This window comes from Acomys minous (assembly GCF_964271855.1).
Source record: "Acomys minous genome assembly, chromosome: 13".
NCBI classification, from domain to species: domain Eukaryota; kingdom Metazoa; phylum Chordata; class Mammalia; order Rodentia; family Muridae; genus Acomys; species Acomys minous.
The window spans coordinates 9,028,548-9,055,741 of record NC_140495.1 but is presented as its reverse complement, the minus strand read 5'-3'; the positions used below and the strand labels follow the sequence as shown (position 1 = coordinate 9,055,741).

At 40.5% G+C, this 27,194-nt stretch overlaps 1 protein-coding gene across 1 annotated transcript in view; it reads right to left on the bottom strand.

Annotated features, from left to right (window-relative positions):
* Positions 1 to 7,219: 7,219 nt before the first annotated feature.
* Positions 7,220 to 27,194, bottom strand: part of STT3B (STT3 oligosaccharyltransferase complex catalytic subunit B) — a 69,811-nt gene continuing 49,836 nt past the window's right edge. The window contains exons 6-16 of the mRNA XM_084754236.1: positions 23,885 to 23,983; positions 22,886 to 23,032; positions 21,258 to 21,306; positions 19,921 to 20,075; positions 18,914 to 19,125; positions 17,575 to 17,762; positions 16,611 to 16,782; positions 15,512 to 15,685; positions 13,096 to 13,209; positions 10,979 to 11,191; positions 7,220 to 8,827 (exon numbers count right to left, since the gene is read on the bottom strand). Coding sequence (XP_084610362.1) covers positions 8,747 to 8,827; positions 10,979 to 11,191; positions 13,096 to 13,209; positions 15,512 to 15,685; positions 16,611 to 16,782; positions 17,575 to 17,762; positions 18,914 to 19,125; positions 19,921 to 20,075; positions 21,258 to 21,306; positions 22,886 to 23,032; positions 23,885 to 23,983 — 1,604 coding nt within the window. The 3' untranslated portion in view covers positions 7,220 to 8,746. The remainder of the gene's footprint in view (positions 8,828 to 10,978; positions 11,192 to 13,095; positions 13,210 to 15,511; positions 15,686 to 16,610; positions 16,783 to 17,574; positions 17,763 to 18,913; positions 19,126 to 19,920; positions 20,076 to 21,257; positions 21,307 to 22,885; positions 23,033 to 23,884; positions 23,984 to 27,194) is intronic.

Below are 27,194 nucleotides of genomic sequence, written 5' to 3'. Positions count from 1 at the left end.
TGCCAGATACGGATGCTGGCAACTGATCACCACCAGTCTTAACTACTGAACCATATCTCTAGTCCCCAACCCTGTTTTACACACACTGAAAAATCCCCAGATCAGGATCAATTAGGGGCTACCTGAGCATTAGAACTGAGACTCCATCTCCAACAACAGTCCTAGAAGAACTGTAAGCTTGGATGAAAAGAACAAGTTCCTAGAAACACATCCTACTAGGAATGAATCATGAACTAAGAAATTAGATCTTCACTTACAATCTCCCAACTAAAAAAATGCCAGGACCAGATGGCCTTAGATGAATCCTACCAAACATTTAGAGTTATGCCATCCATTCTGGATTGGCCTAATTTGCCAGATGATGCCCAACCACCAAAACAAAAACATAAAAAAAAGAAAAGTAGCATCCTGTATAAATATTGGCTCAAATTTTCTTAAATACTAGTGCTGCAAATTCCACAGCATATTTAAAGGATTACACCCAACAACAATGAAGTTTATTTTTAGACTGCAAGTGTGGTTGAATGCACAATGCTTGAAAATATCAATGCAACATACCACACATTAATAAAGAGGCAAACTAGTCATCTGACCCTTTGGAGGAAAAGCATTAGAAAGACTCAGTACCCATTCTGATTAAAACGCACACACACATCCCTCTCCCCAACTCAATGTATTAAGTCTACTTGCAAAAAACCCCCACACACATTACAAAGGTTCCAAGCCTAGGTAGGAACGCTGCTTTTTCCACTGTCATCAGCACACTAGCAGAATATTCTAGGTAGTCAAGAACAAGAAATGACTCAGCTGAACAGTCTCTTAGGGCAGATGCCATCATCGTATCTAGAAAATCCAGGACTCTACACAAAAAAATTAAAATTAAATTCCACAAAAAGTAGGTAGGCCATTCTTGCTTGAGATGCTTTTTATTTTTTCCATGCAGGGGACTTTATGTTCTGCACCAATTCTGCATGCTAGCTCCACATCAGGGAAAAGGTTCACTAAATGAGCAGGGTGAAGATGGTTCTAATCCCTGCTCCAGGTTCTGCCTGGGTTTGTATATGCTATTTTAAAATGTAGTTTCTGGGAGGCAGGCGTGGAGGCAGAGGCAGGCGGATTGCTGTGAGCTCGAGGCCAGCATGGTCTACAAAGCAAGTCTAGGACAGGCAAGACTAACACAGAGAACCCTGTCTCAAAAAACAAAACGAAACAAAACCCTGTGTAGATAGCTCAGTGGTAAGAGCATGTACTGCTCCTGCAGAGGACACAAATTCAGCTCCCAGCACCACAGCAGGTGGCTCAAGACCTCTAGTAACTCAGCCCCAGCTCACAGCATACTCTTTCTGGCTTCTGTGGGCAAAGGTATTCTCCCCCTCCCCCACCCCATCCCCACCCAGTAAATCTTAAATTTCCTAGTATCTCGATCTAATGGAGGATCACATGGTGAGTCACTCTGGCTGCCACATAACCTTCAGTTTTCCATTTGGTTCTCAACCTTCATCAAAACCATTTTGGCAAAGCAGACACCTGATACTCCAATCCAAGTGCTTCCAGGTTGCTTTCAGAATTGGAAACAAGACCAATCCCCCCACCACCCTACCCCCACCGCCTGAAATGTGTCCCGTTTTCCAAGTAGGATTCTGAGAAGACTGTGACAGTGTTCAGAGACACAACTAACTTTGGTAGCACCCATCAAACTAAGGCAGCAGATGAACCAGGTACTACATGCATTCTGGGATCCCCTTCTGACGGAGGAGCCTAGAGTATGGACCAAGAGCCCTACAAGGATGGCCGCAAAATCTGTACATAGGAGTCCTATTGTGAGATGACACAGGGCCTTTACCACCAGCCCAGTATCCAGAGGAAATAAGAATTTTGAGACAAAGCCAGCATTTGGGGCCATTTTTTGTTTGGAAATTGGCAGAGGCCAAAGAGATGTTGAAACCTTTGCAGGATGCGAAACAGTGCTTATACTAGAGTATCTGGCTGAGGCCCTTGTACAACTTCAACTTGGGAGCAATGACTGCAGGCCAGCAATGTATACAACACTTAGCTCTTAAACTCTGTTCGGGTGATTCTGGCTTGTTAAACTCCCCTAGTTCTCTGGCAGATAAACAATCTCCTGAAAAGTAAAATCAGAGCAGTGGGCTAGTTACCACACAGCTTCTTAGCATAGTGCTTATACCACACCAAGACCCAAATATTAAGTAGATAGGACCAAAGAGAACAATCAACCAGAGAAAAGCCCACACAACAGAACCCAGCATCTAGGTACTGGATGTGACACAATCTAAAAGTGTGCTCACTGTTAAGAATTATCAGTGGATCAGGTATAACCCATAGTCAAAGCAGGCTGACAAGATTGTTCTGTGGGTAAATAAAGGTGCTTGCTGCCAAGCTGAGCTAGTTACTCGGCACACACACACACACACACACACACACACACACACACACACACACACACACACACGGCAGAAGAGAACTGACTCAAATTGTCCCGTGACCTGTATGTCAAAGTCCCAGTCTTTAAAAAATTCAAATACTTACAAAGTTCTAAGTCTCTTAACTGTAGATTCCTATTAAAGAAAAAAGTTAAATACTTATTTCAAGAGGGAAGAAGCAGGGCAAGAATAATTGGATCAAAGCAAGAACAAAATCCAACTGTATAAATAGCTCAGTGTCTGACATTTGGCACTTACTCAAGATCTTCTGGGTGCTCAAGGGCCCATCAACAGCACATGCAGGTTGTCTTCTAGGCTCAGGCTGGCTCTACTCAACACCAGCTACTTGTCCATGATGGTCACCCCATGGGCCTGACACTTCCAGTTTCCTGGAGTCCCCATTACATCTGAGGATACACCTTCAGTGATCTCCTGGCTTCTCTCCAGAGACTCCAACCATGGCACATGGTGTTAAGCCTCAGCTTCCGTCCACGGCCTCTTCAACCCTGGGGTCTCCACTGCAATTGAGGCTGCACCATCACCAATGGCCTCTCCTGGCTCTCAAAGGGCCCACCCTCAGCTATGACTCTTCCATGCCTTCAATGCTAGTACCACATGGGAGACCCTTAAACATTACCAAGTCTGGCTACCAGCATGAGATGGAGCCTTGGCCCCTCTGGAACACAGCTCCTATGTACTAACCCTGAGGAAATACTTCCTCATTGATGCTTATCTCTTAGGAATCAGGGATGATTCTTCAGCCCCAGCTGATCAGATACCACAGATTTGATTGAGAATGTATCACATGCACAGCCCTGATAGTTGTTTCCCCCTCAAACTTACAATCCAGGCTTCTACTGTCTGCATTTCTCTTTAACACTTTCATCTTCCAAACTCCCACAGAATAGCCCAAAGCTTTCAGCACTCATTGGCTTCTCCAGCCCAAAGTCTTAAACACTTTCACAATCCTCCCCAAAACATGGTCAGGTGTGTCATAGCAAGAACCCACTCTGGCACCAAGTTCTGTTCTAGTTTGTTTTCTGTTGCTCTGATAAAACACTTGACAAAAAGAAAGGCTTATTGTATCTTACAGGTTAGAATTCATAATTGAGGGAAGATAAGACAGGAACTCAAGGCAAGAAATGAAGCATAAACTAACAGAGGAATGCTATTCACTGGATTGTTCCTTATCTGACCCAGAACCACGTGCCCAGAAGGGGGACTACCTACAGTGGGTTGGGCCCTCCTCCATCAATCATTAATGAATGACGCACAGACAAGTTCCCATGACAATATGAAAAGGTATTTTCTCAGTTGAAGTTCCTCTTCCCAGGTGACTCTCGCTTGTGAAAAATTGACAGAAAATAACCAGCACACCCACACAGACATAAATAAAAAAACATACCATCACGGTGGCACATGCTTGTAATCCCAGCACTCAGAAGACTGATGGCAGGCCATGAGTTCAACACACCCCAGACTAAAGAGTAAGCCCCCCTGTCAAACACAGATCTCAAAACAAAATATTCATGATTTAATTTGCTTAATTTGATCAAATGTATCTGCAGGAATTACTCTTAAGGCAAATGGTCACCTGCTTCCCCAGAGAGGGAGAGAGCACGAAAATGAAGTACAAACCCATTACAAGAAAAGAAAGAAAACAACCAGTTTCCAAGTTACAGTGCCAACCATATGAACCTTTGAATAACTGCTAGAATGCTGATGACAAGGCCAAATAAACTACATTCATGTAAAAGCACATACCTCTATATTCTAACAAGTAGAAATTAAATATTCATGATAGTATTTACCAAAATACCACACACCAAACACCTGGTAATGGAAGTTATAGAAACATGAAGGACTTTAAAACTGTCAAGCAGTTTGAGGCAGGGTCTCATGTAGCTCAGGGTTGGCCTTGATCTCACAATGAAGTCCAAGATGAGCTTAACTCTTGCATCAGCCTCCCAAGTGCTATGATTACAAATGTGTTAGCCATTATGGCTAAAATCTAAGGTTGTGGGGTGTGTGTGTGTGTGTGTGTGTGTGTGTGTGTGTGAGAGAGAGAGAGAGAGAGAGAGTGTGTGTGTGTGTGTGATAGGTCTATGTGTCTGTGTACATGTTTGTGTACCTGTAGGGACCAGAAGAGGGCATCAGATCCACTGGAGCTGCAGTTACAGGCAGTTGTGAACTGCCCAGGGAGGGTGCTAGGAACCAAAAGCAGGTCCTTTCCAAGAGCATCAAGTATTCTTAACCTCGATCTATCACCCCAGCCCCAAAAATAGAAACCTAAGTATATATGCGACAACCTCCACCAATTAACACGAATTTCACAATGTATCAACAAGGAGATCCTGGATGGAAGGCAAAGGATAAAATGCACTCATCAATTTCCTAGAAAGGGACACAGGACAGGCACATATTTTAAAAATGTATTACATTTTAAAAAAATATGTACCTGTGTCTTGGGTGTGGGGTGGACACGTGTCGAGATCAGAGGACAAACTGAAGGAGTCTGTTCTCTCCTTCCATGATGTGTATCTGGGGGACCGAACTCAGGATTCAGGTTTGGCAGCAGGTACCTGTACCCATCAAGTCAGGTCATCAGCCCATGACAAGATTTTCAAACAAGGTCAGAGAGCCATATACATACAAAAGATGCAACACTCACACTGAAGATCTCGTAGATGAGATACATAATGAATTCTCAAAAGATACAATAAAGCACGAATCAGAACACACACCTCACAAAAAGTCCATTTCCAAAGGTCTACACCTTACTGATGAGCCAAGGAAGACACAACAAATACAAGGAATCACTGTGTTTTCACTGAGCTGGGTGCGGTAGCTAGTCATCTCAACATGGGAGGCTGAGGCAAGAGGATTACAGTTTTAGGCCAGCCAGGGAGCTGGGGTTGGGAGGGAGGGGGAGTAGGTAAGAGAGAGAAGTTAAAAGTCTGTGAGGATATGGAAGCAACAAAAACTACCTTACCCCTAACATCCAATGATGGGCCAATGATCAGAAAAACAACACACAAGCAGCAGCAGGAAGCCTAACTATCGTTTTGACATTGTTTGCAAGTGTCATCAACAAACCAACAAGAGAATGAATGTGTGTGTTTGGACGAGCTGCAGAGTGATGGGAGTACTGTACCAAAAACCTGCATGGTATTTACAAATGCTGCAGAAAAGCTGACTAGGGGAAGTCTATACTCTATGATTCCACTTCCGCAGACCAAAGAGTAGGTGCACTTAACCATCCTTAGAGGAAAAATACTGAGGTGGGAATGGCAACTAGCAGTCATTGCCATAGAGGCTAAGAGGGACAAAGTGGCACTGGCCATGGCTGGGAGAAGACAGGAGCAGTTTCAGGGATGCTGCCTCTATTGAGGTGATCCCGATATAAATTTTCCTTCTCGCTATTAATTCAACATGACATACACACATTTTCATTTCTGTGTCAGCCATGGCACTCATATGCTTCTTGTTTCCTCAGTCTTCCTGCTGGAACTGCAGGCTGTGGCTGAACTGCATGCCCACCTATTTCCCCACCTCAGTGGGGTTAAGGGAAGCAAGGCAAACATCCAACAAAACCCACAGTAAGCAGCAGCCACTGCAGCAAGATGAAAAAGAATGGCAGATCAGTTGTATAATGCTGTAGATAAACTAAACAGCACTAGATGGAGGGCGGGGAGGGAGGGGAAAGGTGTACATGTGTGCGTGTGCAGGGGGCATGCCAGCTGTCCTCTTCAATCATACCCCACCTTAGCTTTTGAAGTTCGCTCTGATCCTTAAGCTCAACAATCCAGTTACAGTTGTTGGCCAGCAAGCTTGAGGGTCCCTGTCTCTAGCACACGGGTTACAGTTTGGCACAATAATTTGGGTGCTGGAGATCAAACTCAGGCCTCATGGCACAAACACTTTACTGAGTCATCTCCCTAGCCCTATACTGTATACTTTAGAGTAGTGTTTGGTTGGCGTGTAGTATATGCCAGGCAAGTATTCAACCACCCAGCAATAATGCCGAGGCTGTAGCAATTTTCCAACAGGAAGCAACAGCTCTAGATCCTATGGTCTAAGGGTCCCTTGGCTATAGCAACACAGTAATATAGAGGACAGTTTCACACTGTCCAGTCTTTGGCTTCCTGGTCATCGCTCAGGCATTCAGAACACAAACTTAAGTAACAATGTGAGTGTGAAGGCTCAATTCTGCCTAGTGTATACTATAAACATTGCCATGAACTTCATACCTAAAGCTTCAAGGTCATGAAGGTGAAATTTCACTGTGAAATTTAGGGTTAGTGATCACACAGGGAATGCATTTAGGTTCCAAACAATCTTCTAAGCTCACCAGCTGACACTCCAGTGTGGTAAAACCACCATATCACTCCCCCACTCCCCTACAACAGCACTGTAAGCTCCAGACCCTCAATGCTGCATGCTTCACAAACATAAGGCCTTGAACCATCTTGCTCTTTAGCCCTGAGAAAAGTGCAGGCATAGTAGAAAACTGCACTTAACAGCTGGCTGTGCAGTCTCAGAGTCTGTGGAGTTGGGAGCTCCTCATGGCCCAGCCTTCTTTTCCTTCCATTGTCCTACCCCAAAGTCACAATGAGGTATGTTTTATTCTGACTAAAACAGTGACGTTTAAAAACATGGTTTGAGCAGACTTATTTTCCACACATTGGTTAAAACCTTTGTAACTAAGGTTAGTTAGAGGGAGGATGGGGTCAGAGCTCTGCACTCCTTTCAAAAACAAGATCTGCAAGAGACAAGGATTAACACAAAATTTGAATTAACTTTATTTCCCTTATGGTCAATAATTTCTCTGCATTGAATTGTAAAAGCAACAAAGTAAGATAAAACCCCCCCCAAATGAAAAAGTATCAGAAATCCAGATTTAGTTACACTTTATTTGTGAAAATGTTCAGCCTTTTTTTATTGGTCTGTAAAAGAACCATCATCTGGGTCAAAAATGAATTCTATAAATCAAAGAATATTCTACACCTTGAAAAAGGAAATCAGCAGTAACATTCTCATGGAGCATTGTAAATTACGGTTTCTTCATAAAAGGTACATACTGTTCTGCACTTTCCCACCAAAGCAGTGGTGTGTTGTGTAAAAAGTTCTCCTGCGGCAGGAAACCTCTCTCTCACTTTACTAAACAACTGGATAAAGTTTTCAAGTCTGTATAAAGTTGCCTATAAGCTGGAAAATGAACATGTTCAATTTCCATTTATATTTTAGTGCATCTTTTGACATTTGTCACATTTGTAATAAAAGTAAGAAAATGCCTATATAGCACTAAAGAGTGTTTCATCAAATGCTTAAGGTAGTAAAAAACATGGAGCACTGAACAGAAATCATTGTGATGAACAAAACTGGTATAAAATGAGGAAAATCCAGGCAAAGTTTACAAATCCTTTGTCATTTTGAAGAGTCACAGAAATGAACTTTGGATACCTGTCCACTTTAAGGGCTTTCCCCTTGATCACTTGCATGTAAACATGGAGCCAACTTCAATACTAAGGTAACAAAGCCATCCCGGCCAGCAACATTCTGTGTGTGCTTACCATGATTCCCAAAGGATAGAAATTTAGCCCTTGAATGAACAATGCATGAAATCTGCTCTGTAAGTACCTGGTGAAGACACCTGCTAGCCGCTTTGCGGATGCCTGAACACAAACGTCTATCTAGTCAGCTAACTATGCAGAGGCCCACCAGCAGCAGCAGCTGCTTACAGCGGCAGTGAGCGACAAAGTGGACATTTGATGAAACATTCTTCACACCGGAAACAGGAAAATAAATAGAGTTCACAGACGTAGACTCTCTCCTAACACTTCTTTCTCAGACCTGGGCTAGTTTATTGACTGGTCAAGAAGTTCTTGTCACATCTGTCATTTGTGTATTACATATTGCTATTTGGGTGATTCAAATAAAATGCAGGTCTCATAAAAGAAAAAAAAATTGACAAGTACACCTGTGTCAGGGACCAAATTAGAGGGTTCTTTGGTGCAATTAGTCCAAATTCTCAGATTTGAAGGGTAATATGTACCAATAAAAAAAAAAAATCTTCCGCCAGATGCTCATAGCATGGCTCTGTCTTGCTTCACATTACAAATCGAAAACAGCTGTTCTTAATAAACCAATTTAATTTTTAAATGAGGCATTGCCAGAAAATTTTGTACATTGACCTGCCCCAGCGATGGTTCTGTACCCTTGGTGCTGTGAAACAGGACATGAGCTGAAGGCAAAGACCGGTTCTCACAAGGACAACTGCTGCAGGTCAGGCCAGAACAGTGTGTTTAAACAGTCTTCTTAGAGATTTTCTTGCCTTTCTTAAAAACTAGCTTATTTTTAATGTAGCCACGCTTCCTTTTAGTAGTCTAGAAAGAGAGCAGAATGCACAGTATTAGTTCAGGTATCTTACAGATAGAAGCACCTAGACACAGCAGGTCACCTGGTGATGAAGGCTGTCATTACGTTTGTCTTGAGGCATGGCCCTTCAGTGCTCAGTGTGCAACAGCTGTCTTGTACGAAAGTTGGGGTGGGGGGTACATGACAAGGTTACTGCTTTAGGAGGGTCACAACGCATCCCCTACATCTCCCTCTTCAACCCCTACATGCTTAGTAGCAACGACGTCAGATTCCAGGTACCGAACTAAGGAATTAGAAAGGGATGCTGTTGTTGACTCAGCACCACAGGGAACTGGCTGTGTCAGAAGCACAAGATGATAACAGACATTTCCAGAGCCCCACTTTTCCCATCTGCAAAATGAAGATGATAATCCACCTTTAAAACTTAAAGGTAAAATTCACTTGGCATAGTCCGTCATATCCTTTTGGAAGGAAACACTTCAAGAAGAAAAACAAACACTTCTCAAGTTTCATAAGTCCTGTAAAAGTAACACATTTTTTGACAACTTGGTATCTAATTAAAACAGTTGTTTATGAGCATATATATATGTGCACTTGGACATTCACGCACACAGAGGTCAGAAGATAACCTCTATTGCTCTCCACCCTGTGTTTTTGTGACAGTGACAGCTCTCCTATCACCAATTCGACAAGGCTGACTGGCCAATGAGGGATCTGCCTGCCCTCAAGTGCTAGGTTAACAGTCACTTGCTGCCACACCTGCTTCCCGTGTAAGTGCTGGGGTCGGTAATCACTTTACCCACTGATCCATCTCTCCAGTCCTACTAAATACAAATGTTTTCTGGTAGAACACTGTAGCAGATATAGTGGTAGAAACGGCTACAAGAACATCTGCTAAACCAAAAGAATGGCCAGATCCAAGATCCCAAGGAAACCACTGCAGCACCGTCAAGGATCTAGGTCTTTACATTCAGTGCACTACTCAGGAAGGCTTCAAATCTTAGCACAGAGAAGACAGCATGCTCCTCTTAGAAAAGGCACACACTACCAAGGCTGCGCTCACGGTAGAGAAACAACTTCTACAAATTGTCTTCTGACTTCTGTACTTTATGTGCTGTGGCATGCCTCCTCCACTCCTCAAACCGAAATTTAAAAATTAAATTTTTATTAAAAAACCCATACATATAGGCAGCATGGTGGAACATGCATCGATTCCCAGCATTCAGGAGGCAGAGGCAGAAAAGTTCCTAGATTTAGGCCAGCGTAGGCTACAGAGCAACATCACTTCATAAAAGTAAATAAAATTTACCTCTGCTAAAGTATAAATAGCATGACCAGTGTTCTGAGGTATTTGGTGTATACTCTAGTAGTTGAAATGAACTGGGTTATGGAAAGACCTAGTAGTTGAAATGAACTGGGTTATGGAAAGACCTAAGTGCCATTTGGAAAATGGTAGCAGAGACCAGTCTACTAATCAGTACTGTGCAAGCAGAGCCTGTCAACAGGCCAGCAGCACTCCTCTGACTACCCATCACTCCCATCCTGCACCTACACTCTCGCTGTCAGGTGGGTTTAATAGGGAAGGTTAGGAGATCTACCCAACTGAAATGAGCAATAATGACGCCTAGTCCATCTACGATTCTTGCCCACAAGCTGTCACAATAGTTACATTAAAAAGAAGTAGCTTAAGGGAAATGATTTGAGTTTTTACTTCAGAAGGCCTCAACTATGTACAGATAATTTAATCAACAAATAAAAGCTCCATTTAAGAGTAGACCCTGAATATAAATGTGCTTTAACCTGAAGATGAGGAAACAGTAATTACAAGTGTTGTAAGTGCTGACTTTCATGCAGGTAGGACAGTAACGGCCACAGATCCCATTTAGAGACACCCCACCAATGGTCACGGTACAGACTAAAGTAAGAATAGCCCCTAGAAAACCTTGCTCTGGATTCACCAATGACCGGCAAGCAACCTAGAAAGTTGTGGCTCAAGGCTGCTCAAGTGCTCCCTGTAGGAAGGGCTCCCATAGCCCTGTATCTGCCTTGTACAAGCAGTGACGTTCTTTAGGAGCAGTTCCCAGCACTTCCCACAGCAGCCTACTGAACCGGTAAGGCTGGACTGTCCTCCTAGCAAGACGATGTCACTGGGCACCCACCTTCTTTGACAAATACTTCTGTTTGGGAATGATGTTGGTGACTCGAGGCTTGTGACCTAGTGTCTCCCTGTTGTCCGGTGCTTTCACTTTATATATCCTGACAAGCCAGTGTTCTGACGTAAAGGCTTCCTCCAAATGCTTAAATTTAATGTCCTTATTTCCAATTTCGGCATTACGTGTTCGGTCAAAACCCGGGGGGGTGCGAAAATCTAGCTGCAAAAGAAACATCAGAACCTAAAGTCAACCTTATTGGAAAACATTCTGTATTGCAAAGTAGCAACTGCTGTCAAAGGGCAACGAGCTTCTTCCTTAAATCAGAACAGAATGGAGGAACACATCTTAACAGGCTTCAGTACACAGATAGGAAGAAATCATGAATGTTTCAGAGTCCTTAAAAATAGATGATCCGGGGACGGAGGGACAGAGGGGCAGGGGAAGGTGCTTGCTTTCACCTCAGAGCCTCACAGTGACTATCTGTTTCATAATGCCACATGGTCGCCACTCAGCTCTCATTGTAAACACCACCATCTCTTTAAATAAAAGAAATGCCCATATAAACAATGCACTAATGTCCTGAATGAAGAAGGGCCAACTCAAAGGAAGCTAAGCCAGCTGAGCTATGGAGAAACTATGAAAAATAAAAGAGCAATGGATACACTTTTAAATAGATCAAGTTCATGCAGACACAAACCTAAACTTTAAGACAATTTTCCAAGCAGTATAAAACCAGTCTACAAGGCAATAGGGAAGTTTCTGCTTGCCTATACAACAGGAAAATTACCTTTCCTACCCCAACATGCATGCTTCCTAGGTCATGAGGCCAACAGGGCTTAAATTCTTCATGAAACTTGAGAAAAAACCCTCCTCCATGCAGAGAACTTACCACTTATAGCAGAACAACTATTATTTGGAGTAACTATTCTAACAACACTTTTTGCCTAGCATGAGTTTGGATCCCAGGCAAGTGGTCTTTTAACTTATATCTATTTTTGTGGGCACTGACTTTTGCTTTTAGCCTCCTACAGAGTGATCCTAGGTGAATGATGAAGCAGATGCCCTCTTATGCCCATCTGCCCTAGAGCAACACAGACATCAGCCATCTATAAACTCTTCTAGATCATGCTAGCCGCCTACACTGTATTTTACACAGATTAAATCTGTTTCATATACTAAGGTTCAGATGGACTCTTTCAGGTTAGAGTTAACATCATCCCTGATAGAAAAGTAAACAGGTGATTCCTCTGATTTTTAACATACCAAGGTGACTAGCAAGCAAGGTGGAATTTGTTTTTTAAAACTATCAACTTGTTATTATAGGCTATAACAATCGATGGGCAACAGTTAGGGGAGATACTTTTTTCCTCCAACCCCCTGACTTCTTAGGCTGGGATGGATCCCTGCAGCAAAACACAGAAAACAACAGCAAAACCAAGTTTACCAACACATGCAACACAGGACAGGAGAACGTTCAATGAGAAGTGACAGCAATGGCTTAGACTTGCATCTCACAGACCATACTTAACCAAGAACAGTAAACTGGTAGAGAAACAAGAAAAGAAAGCTGGTCTCCACAGAGGGGAAGTGACAGCAAGTGTGCCTGCAAGAAAGCCTGCGGGAGCGTAAAAGGCTTGCTTGCAGACTGTTTTGATGCCCTCTCATGACTGAGGTGTCTAAAGTCAGTAAAAGAGAATTTAATTTGTGCCTTTATGCAGGAGAGAGGCCCGATGAACTTAACTGCTTTTGGTGTAAAGGTAATCTTTTTAATATCAGAGTAACATTTTGTTTCCATCAAAAGCCAATTCACCATCTACAATGTGCACCCTTCTCCCACCTCCACTAACAGATTAGAAAAAGTCATTAGTCTAATATATTTTTTAACATGCCACAAAAATTCAGAAATTGAGCTAGGCATGGTGGCACATGCCTATAACACCAGCACTTCGAAGGCTGAGGCAAGAGAATCAGGGGTTTGAAATCTAAATATAATGGGAAAGAAGTCTTGTACATTTTTCTTCACAGTAAAATTAAGACACCATTACTGGGTTTTTTTCCCCATAAGAGCTTATCAGGTCCCTCCCCATTTGAATAAAGATTATACAAAAATCAATTGCACCAACCTGCATTTCTCCAAATCTGTAGTATGACATTTTATACATAAGGCAATTTAACAGTGTAGGAGATCCAGCTTTGTCTACTCGGAATTCTCCTTGCTGGGTGAAATAGTCACCTTCCTACGGAAAGAAACCACAAGTCCAGTGTCAGACCAACTTAGCATACCCAGGCTCTAGCTCTGCAGACAGCATCATGAAATTAAACTTTTTAGTTTCCCAGCCCCCAAATTAACCCCTTCAGATTTCCAGCCACACAGTTAAAAAGAACAAGACTGAACCCATGCCTTAACACCAGGTAGGCTAACTCCCCCCACTGTCCTCACCACTTCCTGGAGCTTGCCCTCATGCTTCCCTATGAACTCTCAAATCCTCCTTTAGTTGGAGGGGAATGTTCAGCAGACTAGAAAGTATAAATGGCACTATTTTTGTATTAATTTTTATCAGGTTAATTTATAAACTAACCTTCCTACAAGAGTTTTAAAAATGTAATTTCAGGTAGTAAAAATGTAATTTCTGATACAACATTCTTTTTATAGGACTATGTTTTATAGATATTTGTATATGACTAAAATAATTAACCAAAAAAATTAATTATTATGCCACAGAGACACAATGCTCATCATAGAGACAGGTTAACCAAGCACAGTGAACAAGTACACATAATGGAACTGTATGGGGAAACAATAAATAAAGATGATGGCCGGAGTTTAACAGGTTCCTAAGGTCTCTGCAAGTAAAGTATTTCTAGTAAGTTGTTTAAATTAGAACCACAGACACAAAATGGTATTAGGATGACAAAATAGTAGAACAGTGTACCATTTCACACACTCCCTTTCCTATGGTGACAGCACTGAAGTCTATTCTCTCAGCAATTTTCAAGTACATGATATGCAGATACCAACTACGGAAGGAATGTATGTGCTCTTTTCTTGTGAGGGATAAACTAATTCTTTTTATACTTTGTACTAACTATCCACAAAGTTTAAAAATAACACATTTAAAAAAGCACAGAAGTTTGTGTGTACGTTCAAAGTATGAATCATGTTACAACTTTTAATGGTGCCAAGTAATTTGCAAACTAAACTTATATTTTAGGAGAATGATATTTCAGATTAATCTAATGTAAAGAAATAATGTTCGTTAATCAGATAAGGGAAAATGACATAGCATTTTCACCTGAGCAAGACACCTGGGACTGTGCTTTACCCTTGTCTGTTTCTCATCTTTTGTGCCTTCCTCACATAAGCAAGATTCTAGCTACAAAGCAATTTTCTATGAGGACAAATAAAGACGTGTGTATCCAAAAAGGGCTGTGTGGAAGGAGAGGCATTCCAAGACACAATATTAAAAACATGTCAGATGAGCCGAGGAAAGAAACGATAGGCAAGCTTCAGGAGACAGAAGACACTGGCAGTGGTACAAATGTGGCCAAGAGTCCAGAAATGGGAGCTTGGCTTGTACTCTGGGGAAGAGTTTGGACTTTTGACCAGGGCCTTACCAAGAGCTATCCCATACTAAGATGAGGCTTTAACTACATTACTACAAACATTCTAACATTACCACACATATAATCAGCCATATTCAGTAGTGATAACCTGAGTCTTGCTTTGGGTACCATATTAATTCTAAATTCTAGAAAAAGACCCATTGCTCAAAACACTTACACTGACTGGCATAAAGTAACCTGCCCAGAGCACCTAGCTGACAGTTTTGGATCTGACTCATATCTGATTTCAAGGCCGTTCTCCTTATCTGTTGAAGGCTTTTAAGCACTAAGTGACATGATCAATGAATGTCATATTACACGGTACAAGACACAGGACCAAGACAAAGATAGTAATTTCTAGATTATTGGTCTCTTTCAGATTTATAAACATTAAGATTAGTAGTGGAACAGAATGGAAATGCAAAGAAATGCAAGAGGCTAGGAGAGGAAAAAAACCAGAAGACCTGATGAGGGTAGTGAAGGAGGTACAATCATGAGAGTGTCTTCTAAGACAAGTACCATTAAGGCGACATCTTCACTTGGGAATACAAACAATGAATCTAGACAGCACTGCCTACTACATACCCGTGTTGTTTAGTGTAATACTTTCACATACATGGAGTTCTCAATCTAATGCTGTTACATGGCACACGAGGCTACCAAATCTAGGAAATGCATTTAGTATTTTTAATAGAGTAAGTCAGTAGAACGGAGGATAGAGACAATGAAAACATAGCAGCAACTGGGCATAGTAATGCACATCTTTAATTTTGTCTTAGGAGAGGACCTCTGAGTTCCAGGCCAGCCAGAGCTACACAGTGAGAAGAGGAAAAAGAGAGAGAGAGAGAGAGAGAGAGAGAGAGAGAGAGAGAGAGAGAGAGAGAGAGATATGCAAATCAGCAAATGTGAGAACACCATGCCCAGAGTGGCCCTTACCCGAATATCTTTCGGATGCTCTCCTTCAGCTATCCTAACCATCCACAGGAACTTGTTGATATCATCGCCAGAATAGCCAATAACTCCTCCAAAAATAACCAGGACATAATCAACATCAAGAGACCTCATGATTTTATAGGCGGCTGTTTCATTAGAAGACATAGCTTTTCCTACCTGTAGGATAAAATAAAAAGTGCATTCTTTTACTGTAAGATGGAATTCATGAGTTTGATATACATGAATTTTGGGTAAAATTATTTTCTATGAATATAATAAGCTTAAGGGAATTTACTAACATCTTAACTACAATAAATATTTTATAGCACAAGTCTCAAAACCTGAATATGTGCTTTACTATGTTCTAGACATTAATATTTTGAAATGAAAACAGGCAAGCAGAAGCCAGGTATGGTGGCCCACACCTGTAATCCCAGCACTCAGGAGGCAGAGGCAGGTAGATCTCTGTGAGTCTGAGGCCAGCCTGGTCTACAAAGTGAGTCCAGGACAGCCAAGGCTGTACAAAGGCACAAAGAAACCCTGTCTGGGGGAGGGGGGCAGTGTTGAGAAAGAAAACAGGCAAGCTTCTAAAGAAACAGTTTTCTCCCGACCCCAGGCTGAGCTTTGCCCATGACTTCCGCAGCCGACTCTCCTGAGCCAGCAGACACCTGGTAATCAGCCACAGCACTCACAGAAACTGAATCCATTTACTTACAACCTAGTTATCTACTCAGGCTCCAAAGTACAGAGGTAATAATTTACAGAGGTTTGCTATTTAATACAGTGAATATATAATTAGCACATCTGTATGGCTGCACATTATAAAATACTTGTTTTTTTAAATTTGCAATGTAAAAACCATACATCAAGTGTTTTAAGTTTCAGATCTTGCCTGGGTCCCAGGAAGCTCAATATACCAAAGCTACCAGACATGAGCCTGCAATCTTGAATACACGAACGCTACTCATAAAACAAGAGCATGCAGGTAGGCAGAAAAAGAACCCTAACCTGTCTTTTCTGTTTAACTGTAAGTGAAGTCCAATTGCTAAGAAGCACGAACTACTTTATTTTTAAAAGACAAACAATGAAGCCGAGTCCTCACCAGTGCGATGTGGCTGTTGTTCCATGTATTGTTGTCCACTAAAGTGGTCCTGTTGGCCATCCCAGCAATCTGGTAGCCATAGTCCCACCAGGACATGACCCGGGCATGTTCATCCGTATTTTGTCTTAGCCAAAAGTATGCTTCTCTAAAATCATCTAAGATATTTCTGGTGCTAAAGAAACAAAACAACACAGTATTATTTTAGATGAGGTCTTTAAGTGTGAAGGAGATATCTTAAAACTTTGAGGTATTTAATCAGTAAAATTTTTCATTTTAAAGATGGTAGTCAAAAGCCTCTACTTAAATAGGCAGGGGGTGTGGGGGGTGTAGAAGAGGAGCCCTGTCCACGTAGTGTTTGTCAAAGTAATGTGCAAACAAATCATTTGTCTTTTTCTTTCTTTCTTTCTTTCTTTCTTTCTTTCTTTTTCTTTCTCTTTCTCTTTCTTTCTTTCTTTAAATCACATTGTAATGAACTAGCCCTGGGACAAGGTCTGGTACTCTGAAAATCTATTAAGTGCTCATGTGAAATAGAAGGGTAAGATGTGGCTCTATAAAAGCCAGCTGTCAGCTGCACAGCAATCATCAGGGCTTGTTAAACCACAGCTAGCTGGGTCCTGTCCCCAGTTCCCTCAGGCAGGCTCAATAATTTGCATTCCTACCATGTTTCACACTAATGATGATGAAGTGTCTACTAAGTATACACAATTACATCTGCAGATACATTTTGGAAAAGATCACAAAATAAAGTTAATTCCACTCATCCCAAAGGATGGAGAAAGGCTATACCAGTAGATAAAATGAGTTCACTTAGGGCTGGGCTGCCCAACCATATGGGCAGCCTTGGGTTACATCTCTACTATACTTTAAAAAGAGAATCAAAATCAGTTTCACGGTTTTTGTTTTTGTTTTGTTTTTTTTTTAGTAAAATAAAAAGAATAGGTATAAAGCCAAGATGCTTTCTTACCCATCATGATTGTAGGAGGCGAGGACCACGCTTGGACTAGAATAGGCATTGCTTGTGACCCAAGTGCAGTGTACAGCGAACATCATCAAGAGCATCAGCATCAGCATGGTCACAATGCTTTTGATGTTGGGGCCTAAGCCCTCTTCAGTTTTCTCTTGCTCTGCTACATGCTTTCTCACTTTACCTGCCTAAAGACGCAAAACTAACAGTCAGAGCTTTTGCCACTCTACTTGGTTCATTAACACAATCAAGGGGAAAAGTAGGAGAATATTAACCTGTCAAATAATTCCATGGGTCAGAAAGGATGAAATCAGATATTCTTCCCTGTGTGATAAGGAGATTTGCTCTTGCTTAATAATTCAATGTAAACTTTAAAGTCAATGTGAATAAGAAAAGATAAATTCAGGAGCTGATCTCAGAGCAAACTATGTCTGATAGAAGGTAGCTTTTAATTAAATATAAAAACCATGGGGCTTCATTCTGGTAACAAAAAAATCCAGTATGTATATACTTATACTTAATTCTACTCTTGAAATGGCTGTGCCCACCTAAAACCCAGAACAGAGAAACTCTACAGAATTAACTGAATCTCTAAACACATCTGCCCACACGACCCACAGAATAGCCATAAACTCTTAAGTTATAAGACTGATTAAAGAAAAAAACAAGAAATCCAAATCTCAGAATTATATTGATTTTACAGTAAGGAATCCCAGCCAATTTTTTTACTACAGCATTCTACTGTTTATTAGTACTGATAAGCTCAGCCAGTATTAAAATAGCGAAGTCTAACAGGTCATTCAAGACAAGTGCCCTAATTCCTGTTCTTTGCCACAAACTGTCCTGCTCCTATTGTTAGCAGCAAATAGGTGTTTAACCAACTACCACTTTCAAACACCAAGTGACCATTTTTGCACACAGGGGCTGAGAGAGTAGTTCATATGTACAGTGCTTAGTTGGCACGTGTAAACTCCCAGAGTTGACTCCCAGCACAACAAGGTTACATCAAATACAGGCTAAGGACAAGTACAAGCACTGGTCCACATGGTTAACTCTGATGTAACTCATCAGAGAATCCAAGTTGTGTTCTCAAAAAATGGAATGGTACTAACATCCCTTAAGGGCCTAGGTAAAAACTGGCCAAAAAGAAGTTAATAGTGCCTACTCTGATCCCATTCTATTTGCTTTGAGCTCAAAGACCAACAAAGATTTACATTTTGAAGCAACCAATGGAGAGAAACTACAGAAGGCACAGCTTGTCTATGCCCTCATCTCAGCATGCTTCTGACCCTGGGGTGTCTTCTGGTGCTGGGAAGATAGAAGCAGCACAACCTCTCACCTTATCATATAAGTTCCCCGGGTTTCTTTTGTCATCCTCATCACTGCTGTCCTCCACAGGTGGATTTTCCCTTTTCATGTCATCCCCCAGATAGTGCTCAAAAACATTGGAGAAGGCAATTGCAGATAGCATGCAGACAACTGGGGTCAGAGTCAGCATCAGCCGCACCATCACTCCAGCAAAGTAGACAGCACTGATTGCATACAGAGCGACTGCAACGACAGGGTCTCTTTCAACACTGAGGGGAAAATGCTCACAGGAAACTACATGTTAAATACAGTACAGAACACATCTGGAAGCATCTCACAAAGCAATTGTTTCTAAATTGTTAGTACTGACCAAATAGTCCTGTTTAAAAATAAGTAGTGTTGACTAAATAAATAAAAACTATCAACGGTTTAGAGAAATGTACTATCATTCAAATTTAATTAATTACAGATATGGGAAATTAAATGTAATTATTTTTTGTCAATAGCACCATATGTTATAAAATCTATAGCTGACAGGTAACAATGAATTTGTGCATTACATCATTAGGGACACTAAGTTTATGGAACCAGAAACAGTCTCAGTGAGCTAGCACCAATATCTGGTGTAAATCCTTCTTTAAAGCAAACATAGGTAAGAAGAACACAATGGACTGACACCTGTCAGGTAGCACTCTTCTCACTAGCCAGAGCTCTAAAGAAGTTGTTGACAGCTCAGGCGAAAGAACTTCAGAAAAGCCAATGAGATGCGTGACTCTTACATCATCTGAAAATAGTCGTGTAGGTAATAATGGGTTGGATGTAAAGTTTATATGCTAGTTCTACATTTAAAAAGTAGTAATTAGAATAGGTAGACACTGAAATTTCCAACTAACTTGTCTTGGCAAAGCCCCTTTGTAAAACAGGAGAAAAATGTTTTTTGAACATAACATATATAAGAAAAAAACATTAAAGTGAAGTAATCTAAAAATGGAAAAGAAATAATTGTTCTGAATCAAAGAGTTCATTTAAAAATCTTACCAAATACTCTTTCATCGTTGATATTTTTGATGCAGAACCATAGGCCTGCTGGGAAGGTACATACAAGAATATGTAGATCAAAGAAGAAAGACACCCAAGTCGTAGGCTGATGCTCAGACACTGATGCAATAATTGGAATGTGTATTTTTGCATACCTGATATTAAAAAAGTTTATTATTATTTACAATTTAAGGATAAAACAGGAGTTCCCTTTAGATGAAAAAACTTTCCATGATCACTGACATCACTCTTTCTCCCAACTTCCCTCATTTCAACTTGTATTTTAACTGACGAAGCCAGTGACACAGCTGTTTGGTATACATTGGTCGAACTAAAGCTAATATGCCTGCCTCCTTAAAGTTAGAGCTATTTAGGGCTCATCAAACTTACTGGCTCAGGTTTTTAATTTTTGCTCAGGTAGTTGTCCAGTTCTACTATGTACATCTACATCAACTTTCGACATCTCTTCCTAGTGACAGCAACACTTGAAGCACAAATGCCTGTGCTCCAGGGCCTTCCCAGACAAGGGGATGGCTGGGTGGAGAAGAGAAGTCGTTCTGCACTCTGGGATTCTAAAGTGACCAAAATTACTTTAAAATTGTAACTAAGACACATCAACTTTGGAATTTAGCTTAATCAAAACAATCTTCTATAACTGGTTCCCTTCCAGTCCTCTGGATCCACAGGCTAAAATGTGCTTTAGGCATAAAAAGGGTTTATGCTCTGTGATTACATTAGCACAAGAACCCTCTGGTGTCCTATCAGAAGGACACCTGATCAGTAATAAATGGTGGTAGGACTTTATTGGGTCATTTAGAAAGCAACCATATAAACAGTGACATCATCTCAGCACTAGGTCATCATTTTTAAAGACAGAAAGTTTCACTGGAATAGTTGGTTTAATTCAAAACTCAAGTTTTCAAATTGGCTTCTTTTATATAGCTCTCTTAAAAAATGTACCAGATACTCAGTGTATTTCAGAATTTTTAAAGTAGAAGCTTACATTGATTACACAAAAAGACCTTCATACTTATGTCATATAAATCTGTAATATAGTACCTTATCCTTAACAAGACTTAAGATGTAAATTTTACATTCATTAGTTAAAAAAAACATTTTAAAATTAATCAAATGTGTCTGCTCTGACAAAACAATAAGGAGTTGGCTATGTAGAACAGGAATACAGAGCTCATGTCTCCAAACAACAGCGCATTCCCTTTAAACACCTTAGCCTGGGTATTTAATGCTGTGTAAGGAATGACTGAAATGCTCACAATATAGGACACAGGGAGAAAGGCTATTTGAATAGGAGGCCAAAATAGCATATCTAAACTTACCCAGTATCCCATAATGAGTAAAACCTGCCACTCCATGGTGCAATGTAACCTTGAGGGGAAAACAAAACAAATAAAACCACAGAGGAATTTATTTTGTAAAATCTTTTCTCTTTCTCTCTGGGGGTGGAGATGTTGAGATAAGTACTATTCACTATATAGCTCCTGCTGCCCACAGCTTGCCTAAAACTTCAAACAACCCTCCTACCTCACCCCTCAAATGCTAGGAATACAGTTGTATGCTACCATGTTTAGCTTTATTCTGTAAATAAAAAAAATACATATTTTGGGGACTGGAGAGATGACTCAGTGGTTAGGAGCACTGGGGGTTCTTCCAGAGGACCTGGGTTTAAAGTCCAGAACCCAGACGGTAGCTCATAACTATCTGTAATTCTACTTCTAGGGGTGTAATTCAGCATCCTGAGGCCTGTGACATCTAAGCATACACACAGTGCACAGACATACATGTAGGCAAAATACCATACACATAAAGAAAATATAGTAATTATTGATGTGTACTGGGTCCATGCCATAATTATATTAATTTTAATTTATTAATATTTATAAATATACTTATGTTTTATATTTTATGTCATGTATAATATAGTTTTTGTGTGTGTGCATATGTTGGTATATGCCATGATAATAACTATCATTTATTATTGTTATCATTTATTTGTGTGTGTTATATGTGTGTTATGTGCATGGCATAGAGAATATGTGGAGGTCAGAAGACAATTCTGTGCTGCTGATTTCCTTTTCCACCTTGACTTGGGTTCCGGGGACCACATTCAGGTCACCAGGCTTGCACAGCAAGTCCCTTTATCAGCTGAGCCATTGCACCAACCTAGTTGTATCCTTTTCAGAGTTTTGTTGCTATTAGTTATTGATAATTTAAACCAACGTTCAATAAGTTGGTTTTATTTTATAGATGCCAATGTCCTTGCAAACACCTAGGTCTCGGACTCCAGTCACACCTTCATTCACCGTGTGCTGGGCCTGTACGGTAGCTGGGCAGACAGCATGCCCATCTCGGGAAAGCTGGACCTGATTGTTGCTGTGAGCTCAGGGTTAGAGAGTCATTTAGATCCAAAGCATGCTGAAATGCTGTGGCCAAGGAACAAGGGAGAGTAAACACGAGACAAGGTAAGCGCACAAAACTTATCACAGACACTGACTTTTCTGTAGTTTGCCTCTTTAACCATCAAGAGAAGGATGTTTGTGTATTTACAAGAGTTGGAAAAGCAGTAAAATTAAGATAAGCTAGTTTTCCCCTAAGTCAGGAATAGCAGTTCATGCTTTTTTAAAATTGCAGTTTGTAATATACCATTTGGAGTTAGAACTTTTGATAATTACTTGACATTGTACAGTATTTGATACTAGGATAAATGGAGATTGTGAGAAGAATCTGTGAAAGACTTTTTTCCCTCCCAAGATAGGGTTTCTCTGTGTAGCCCTGGCTGTCTTGGACTCCCTTTGTAGACCAGGCTGGCCTCGAACTCAGTGATCCACCTGCCTCTGCCTCCCGAGTGCTGGGATTAAAGGAGTACGCCACCACACCTGGCTCGAAAGACTGTTCTTAAGCAATGTTCTAGAGCCACGATTTACCTCTTACAGATGATGGCACCTACCTGTGTATGTCAGATAGATGACACTAAGGAACACAGCACCTGCAGCTAGTGAGACACCCAAAAAGAAAAGAGTCTGGAACTCCTGCTTTGTCAACCGGTCTCTCAGATACTGCAAAAAAGCGTAAACTTGCAGCAGTGCAAAGACACCTAATTAAAGAGAAGGCTCATGTGAATACCAACAGAGTGTTTCCCAGTGTCATTTCAATACTTTCACTTGAAAAGGCTTAGAATCCCTCTCCCTCCTCCTGATATCCTTCGCACTGGGGACTAGTTATTTTATCTAGGCAACATTCCCTGTGCCAACTGACAATTAACCGACAATTAATGCACCTGAAAAAAAATCCTACTGCACATTTCCCCCAAAGTGGTCAGAAGCCCTATGCATATACCAGGCAAGAAAAGCAGCCAACTGTGCATACTGACACTACCATTCATCACCGCAGATGTAAAACAGTATAGTTACTCCTGTGCTGATGTGCTGGTTAGTTTCTGTCATCTTGACAGAGCTATCTGAGAAGGGGGAAGCACAACTAAGAAGATTACTCCATCAGACTGGCCCATGGGCAAGAGTGTGGGAGTACTGCCTTGATTAATGATTGATGCGAGGACCAGCTCGCTGTCCACGGGCCACTCCTGTGCTGGTGGCTCGGGTTCTATAAGAAAGCAGGCTGAGCAAGCCATGGGGAGCAAGGCAGTAAGCAGCACCCCTCCATGGCCTCTGCTTGAGTTTCTGTCCTGATGTCCCTCAGTGATAACTGTGAGCAGGACACTTAAGCCAAAAGAACTCTTTCCTCCCCATGTAGGTTTTGATCAATGTTTTGTCACAAAAGAAAGCAAAGTTCAACAGCTAACATTATTGAAATCTTTTAAATCTTGGAATAATAAATGGAAAACGTTAGTATCAACACAGGAGCAAAATGATTAAGGCCACACACATTTTAAGCAGAAAACCATTTTACAATGACCTTTCATCTCAACTTCAAACACTATTTTCCATACCTGCAGCTGCCATGTGCTCACTTGTTCTGATTGGTTGGAATCCCACAAAAGGTATCTGCATGGATAATATTAAACCCACAATGTAGAAAGTGCTATATGCTATAAAGACAAAACAGGAAACAAGGGTAATTTACTACTGCCATTAAGTATTCAACACATAAATATATTTATAAATCTTATTTTTTAAGAAAAGTTTTAACAGAACTTAAATAACAATAGAATCTTGAAGTGATTGACTTAATGTGAATATTAGCAGCATTACAGATCATAAATACTCTATTTTTAAAAGTATTATTTTAAGCGTTCTTTGTAGACCTCACAGTTTCAGAGACTCGTGCTAACTTTCTAGCAAATGGTATCAAATTTTTAAAAAATCCACCATTACTACTCATGATAGAAGGCAAGAAACTATGCAATTGCACCTGCACTACGTAAATATCATTGCTACGGTTACTAATCCAAATATCCAAGGCCTTACAAACACCTAGCACCATCAATAACTTACGAGTACCTACTAGCCTCAGAATTTCTAAATATTGTCTTCCTTTCAGTTTCTTAATGCTCTCTGAGTATAAGTTTAAGAGTTATAAAGGGTATTCAACTAGCTTTCTATGTAAAGGAAAAGAACCCAGTCACAGAAGTCAGCTCTCCACAGTGCCTCTTAGCTTACACTGACTCCCATGCACATAACTGCTGAAGGGAAACGGCAATCTGTGTCAAAGACTGATCTTCCACTCATATGACCACAGATCAAGATTAGACAATCTGGTTAGAGAGTTAAGTATTTGAAATCATTGAAAGTAGTATTTCATCAGAAGATAGAACACCTACCTAAAATCAGCTGATGTGAAAATTTTATTCAATCCATAAAATTTTGTGACATCACGTTCATAAATGTACTTTACGTTTGGTCAGGTTTGGGCGAATAATGGTCAGGTTTGGGAAATAAACCACTATGAAAAGGGAAGTCTAGAGTATGTTTGGAACAGAAGCTGTTACTCTATGCCCTTTCCCTGCTATCCTATGTGTAACATAGTACAGAACATATACTTTGCTTCTCCTTGCCTAACACAGTTATATCTGCCTTTAAGAGAAGCCCATTTATAGAAAGCAAATTGTAAACTATCAGTTCAAATGTTACACTACTTTCCAAGCTGGTAACTGATGACTACTGTGTTGGGAGAATAAGCTCTTAAATATAGCAGAAAGGACCAGAGCCTGTGAGGAAAGTTTCCAAAGATCTAGAGCTACTGAAAGCCACAGCTCTGCCATCCACCCAAAGTGAACTTCACAGACACACTCACACTGCAGTGGTATGGCCTTTTGTTCCAAACAGGACATCATTTAAGCCTGCATTTTCTCAGCATTTAGAGACTGGACAACAAATGTTACTGTGAGCTTGTTTAACCATTTTCCCAACTTCTCTTGGGTCCCCAAAAAAGGTATCCTATGCCTCAAAATCTGCAGGAAGCAAGTCAAAGGAAAACAATGTCTCATTCCCTTAGGTTGGGGTGGATAGTTTTGGTCACTGAATGGGCTATGGATGCTTGCTGGCATTTAGGGGAGTTGGTTATAAGTTATTAATAGTCTTGATCAGAGAAAGAACCAGGTAAAAGAACTTAGACTCAGGGATTTTCTCTCTTCTCTCTATCCTTTCTTTTTTTTAGGTAGCGGGAAAGAAATTGAGAAGAAAAGGAGGGGAATGGAATATAAAGATATCATATAGGAATAATAAGATACAAAGGTAGATTATTGAATCTACTCCTCACTTTAGAGCTATTGCTGTTATTGAATAAAGTTATTTTTGTTTACATTGATATGGACTGTTATATATTCATACAAAAATTAAGGTTATGTTTGTTACAACACAATGTATGTTTCAATTTTTATATAAGGTGTTGTACCTACGCTACTCTTTTATATATGCAAGGTTTACTTCAGTCTTTTTAAGAGCTGCTATTACATACTGTTTAGGACAATTAAGTAATGCAAGTTAATAATTATCCAACCAAGCTCATTGTCATGTCTAGTCTAGCTTATTACAAAATACACATCCTAAGTTAAACTATAGTGAATAGCTAGAAACAAGTAACGTTTGCCTATTCAGATTGATAATGACTAAACACTATGTAAATGTATATAGATAGGTAGGTCTTCAAAAACTTTAGAGACCTACAGAATATGGCATTTAAAAATGCTTTTACTATTTTAAGGCTTTTCTGGCAGTGAGTTATGTCAGCTCTTGGCAGCACCCCATTTGACTTGAAAGACGATAATGAGCACTGAAGAATCTCCATTAGGCGAGGGCTTCAAATGTGGCAAGTTAGCCACCAGACAAAAAGTAATGCCCCTACTCAACTACAGACAGAATGCTGTCTGACATGGGCAAAGCTTGAATGCAGGGGAAGTTGATTGCCAAGCTCTGTCAAGACTGGGTAAGCAAGTCCTTCATAGTTCCTGCTTCACAAATGTCTGCCAGTTATATTGGGCCATAAGGCTGAAGATGATGCTCCAACATTATAGAGAAATTTGGTGACTGTCCAGGCAGTAAACTGTCTCTGACATCTCTTAAGTTTTGGAAGCTGACTGCCTACACTTCCTGCTTACTCAGGTGATTTTATTCCTTCTAAAGTCTCTGATGGGTTGAAGACAATAGTTATAGTCTTACAATTAAGCTTAATTAATTAGGATCTAAGAAGATATTTTTAGATTGGTAATGCAAGTCATGATAGAAAATCATTTAGGTGCAAAACTCTAAACTCAAGATAGGATAGATGATAGAATACTGTCCCCAAAGTTACCAAATACATATGGACTGGACATTGTGAATGTAAATCTTACCTAATAGTTGTCTTAACTGTTATTATTGTATATTAGTTTTTTGGGGCATTTTTTTTTCTCAGAGCTGAGGACTGAACCCAGAGTCTTAAGTGCTCTGCCACTGAGCTAAATCCCTAACCCCTGTATATTAGTTTATTATTGAAAGAAAAATAACTTTTTATTGGACTAAAAAGGGGAATTGTAGAAGGAATCTCTTGTGTGTTGCATGGCTGCAACACCTGTCAATTAAAAAACCTATGGCCTTTAGCTGAGGTAGAAAATAGGTGGGACTTCTGGCAGGCAGAAAGAGTTTTGGGATAGAGCCAGGTGTGGGAATCCAACTGGCAGGATGCGAGAAAGATAGATGCATGGTGCCTGAACTCAGGTAAAGAGCCATTAGTATAATGGGTTATTTTAAGTTACGAGCTAGTCAGAAGAGCCTAGCTATATGGTCTAGGTATTTGTTAAAAAAAAAAAAAAAAGATACTAT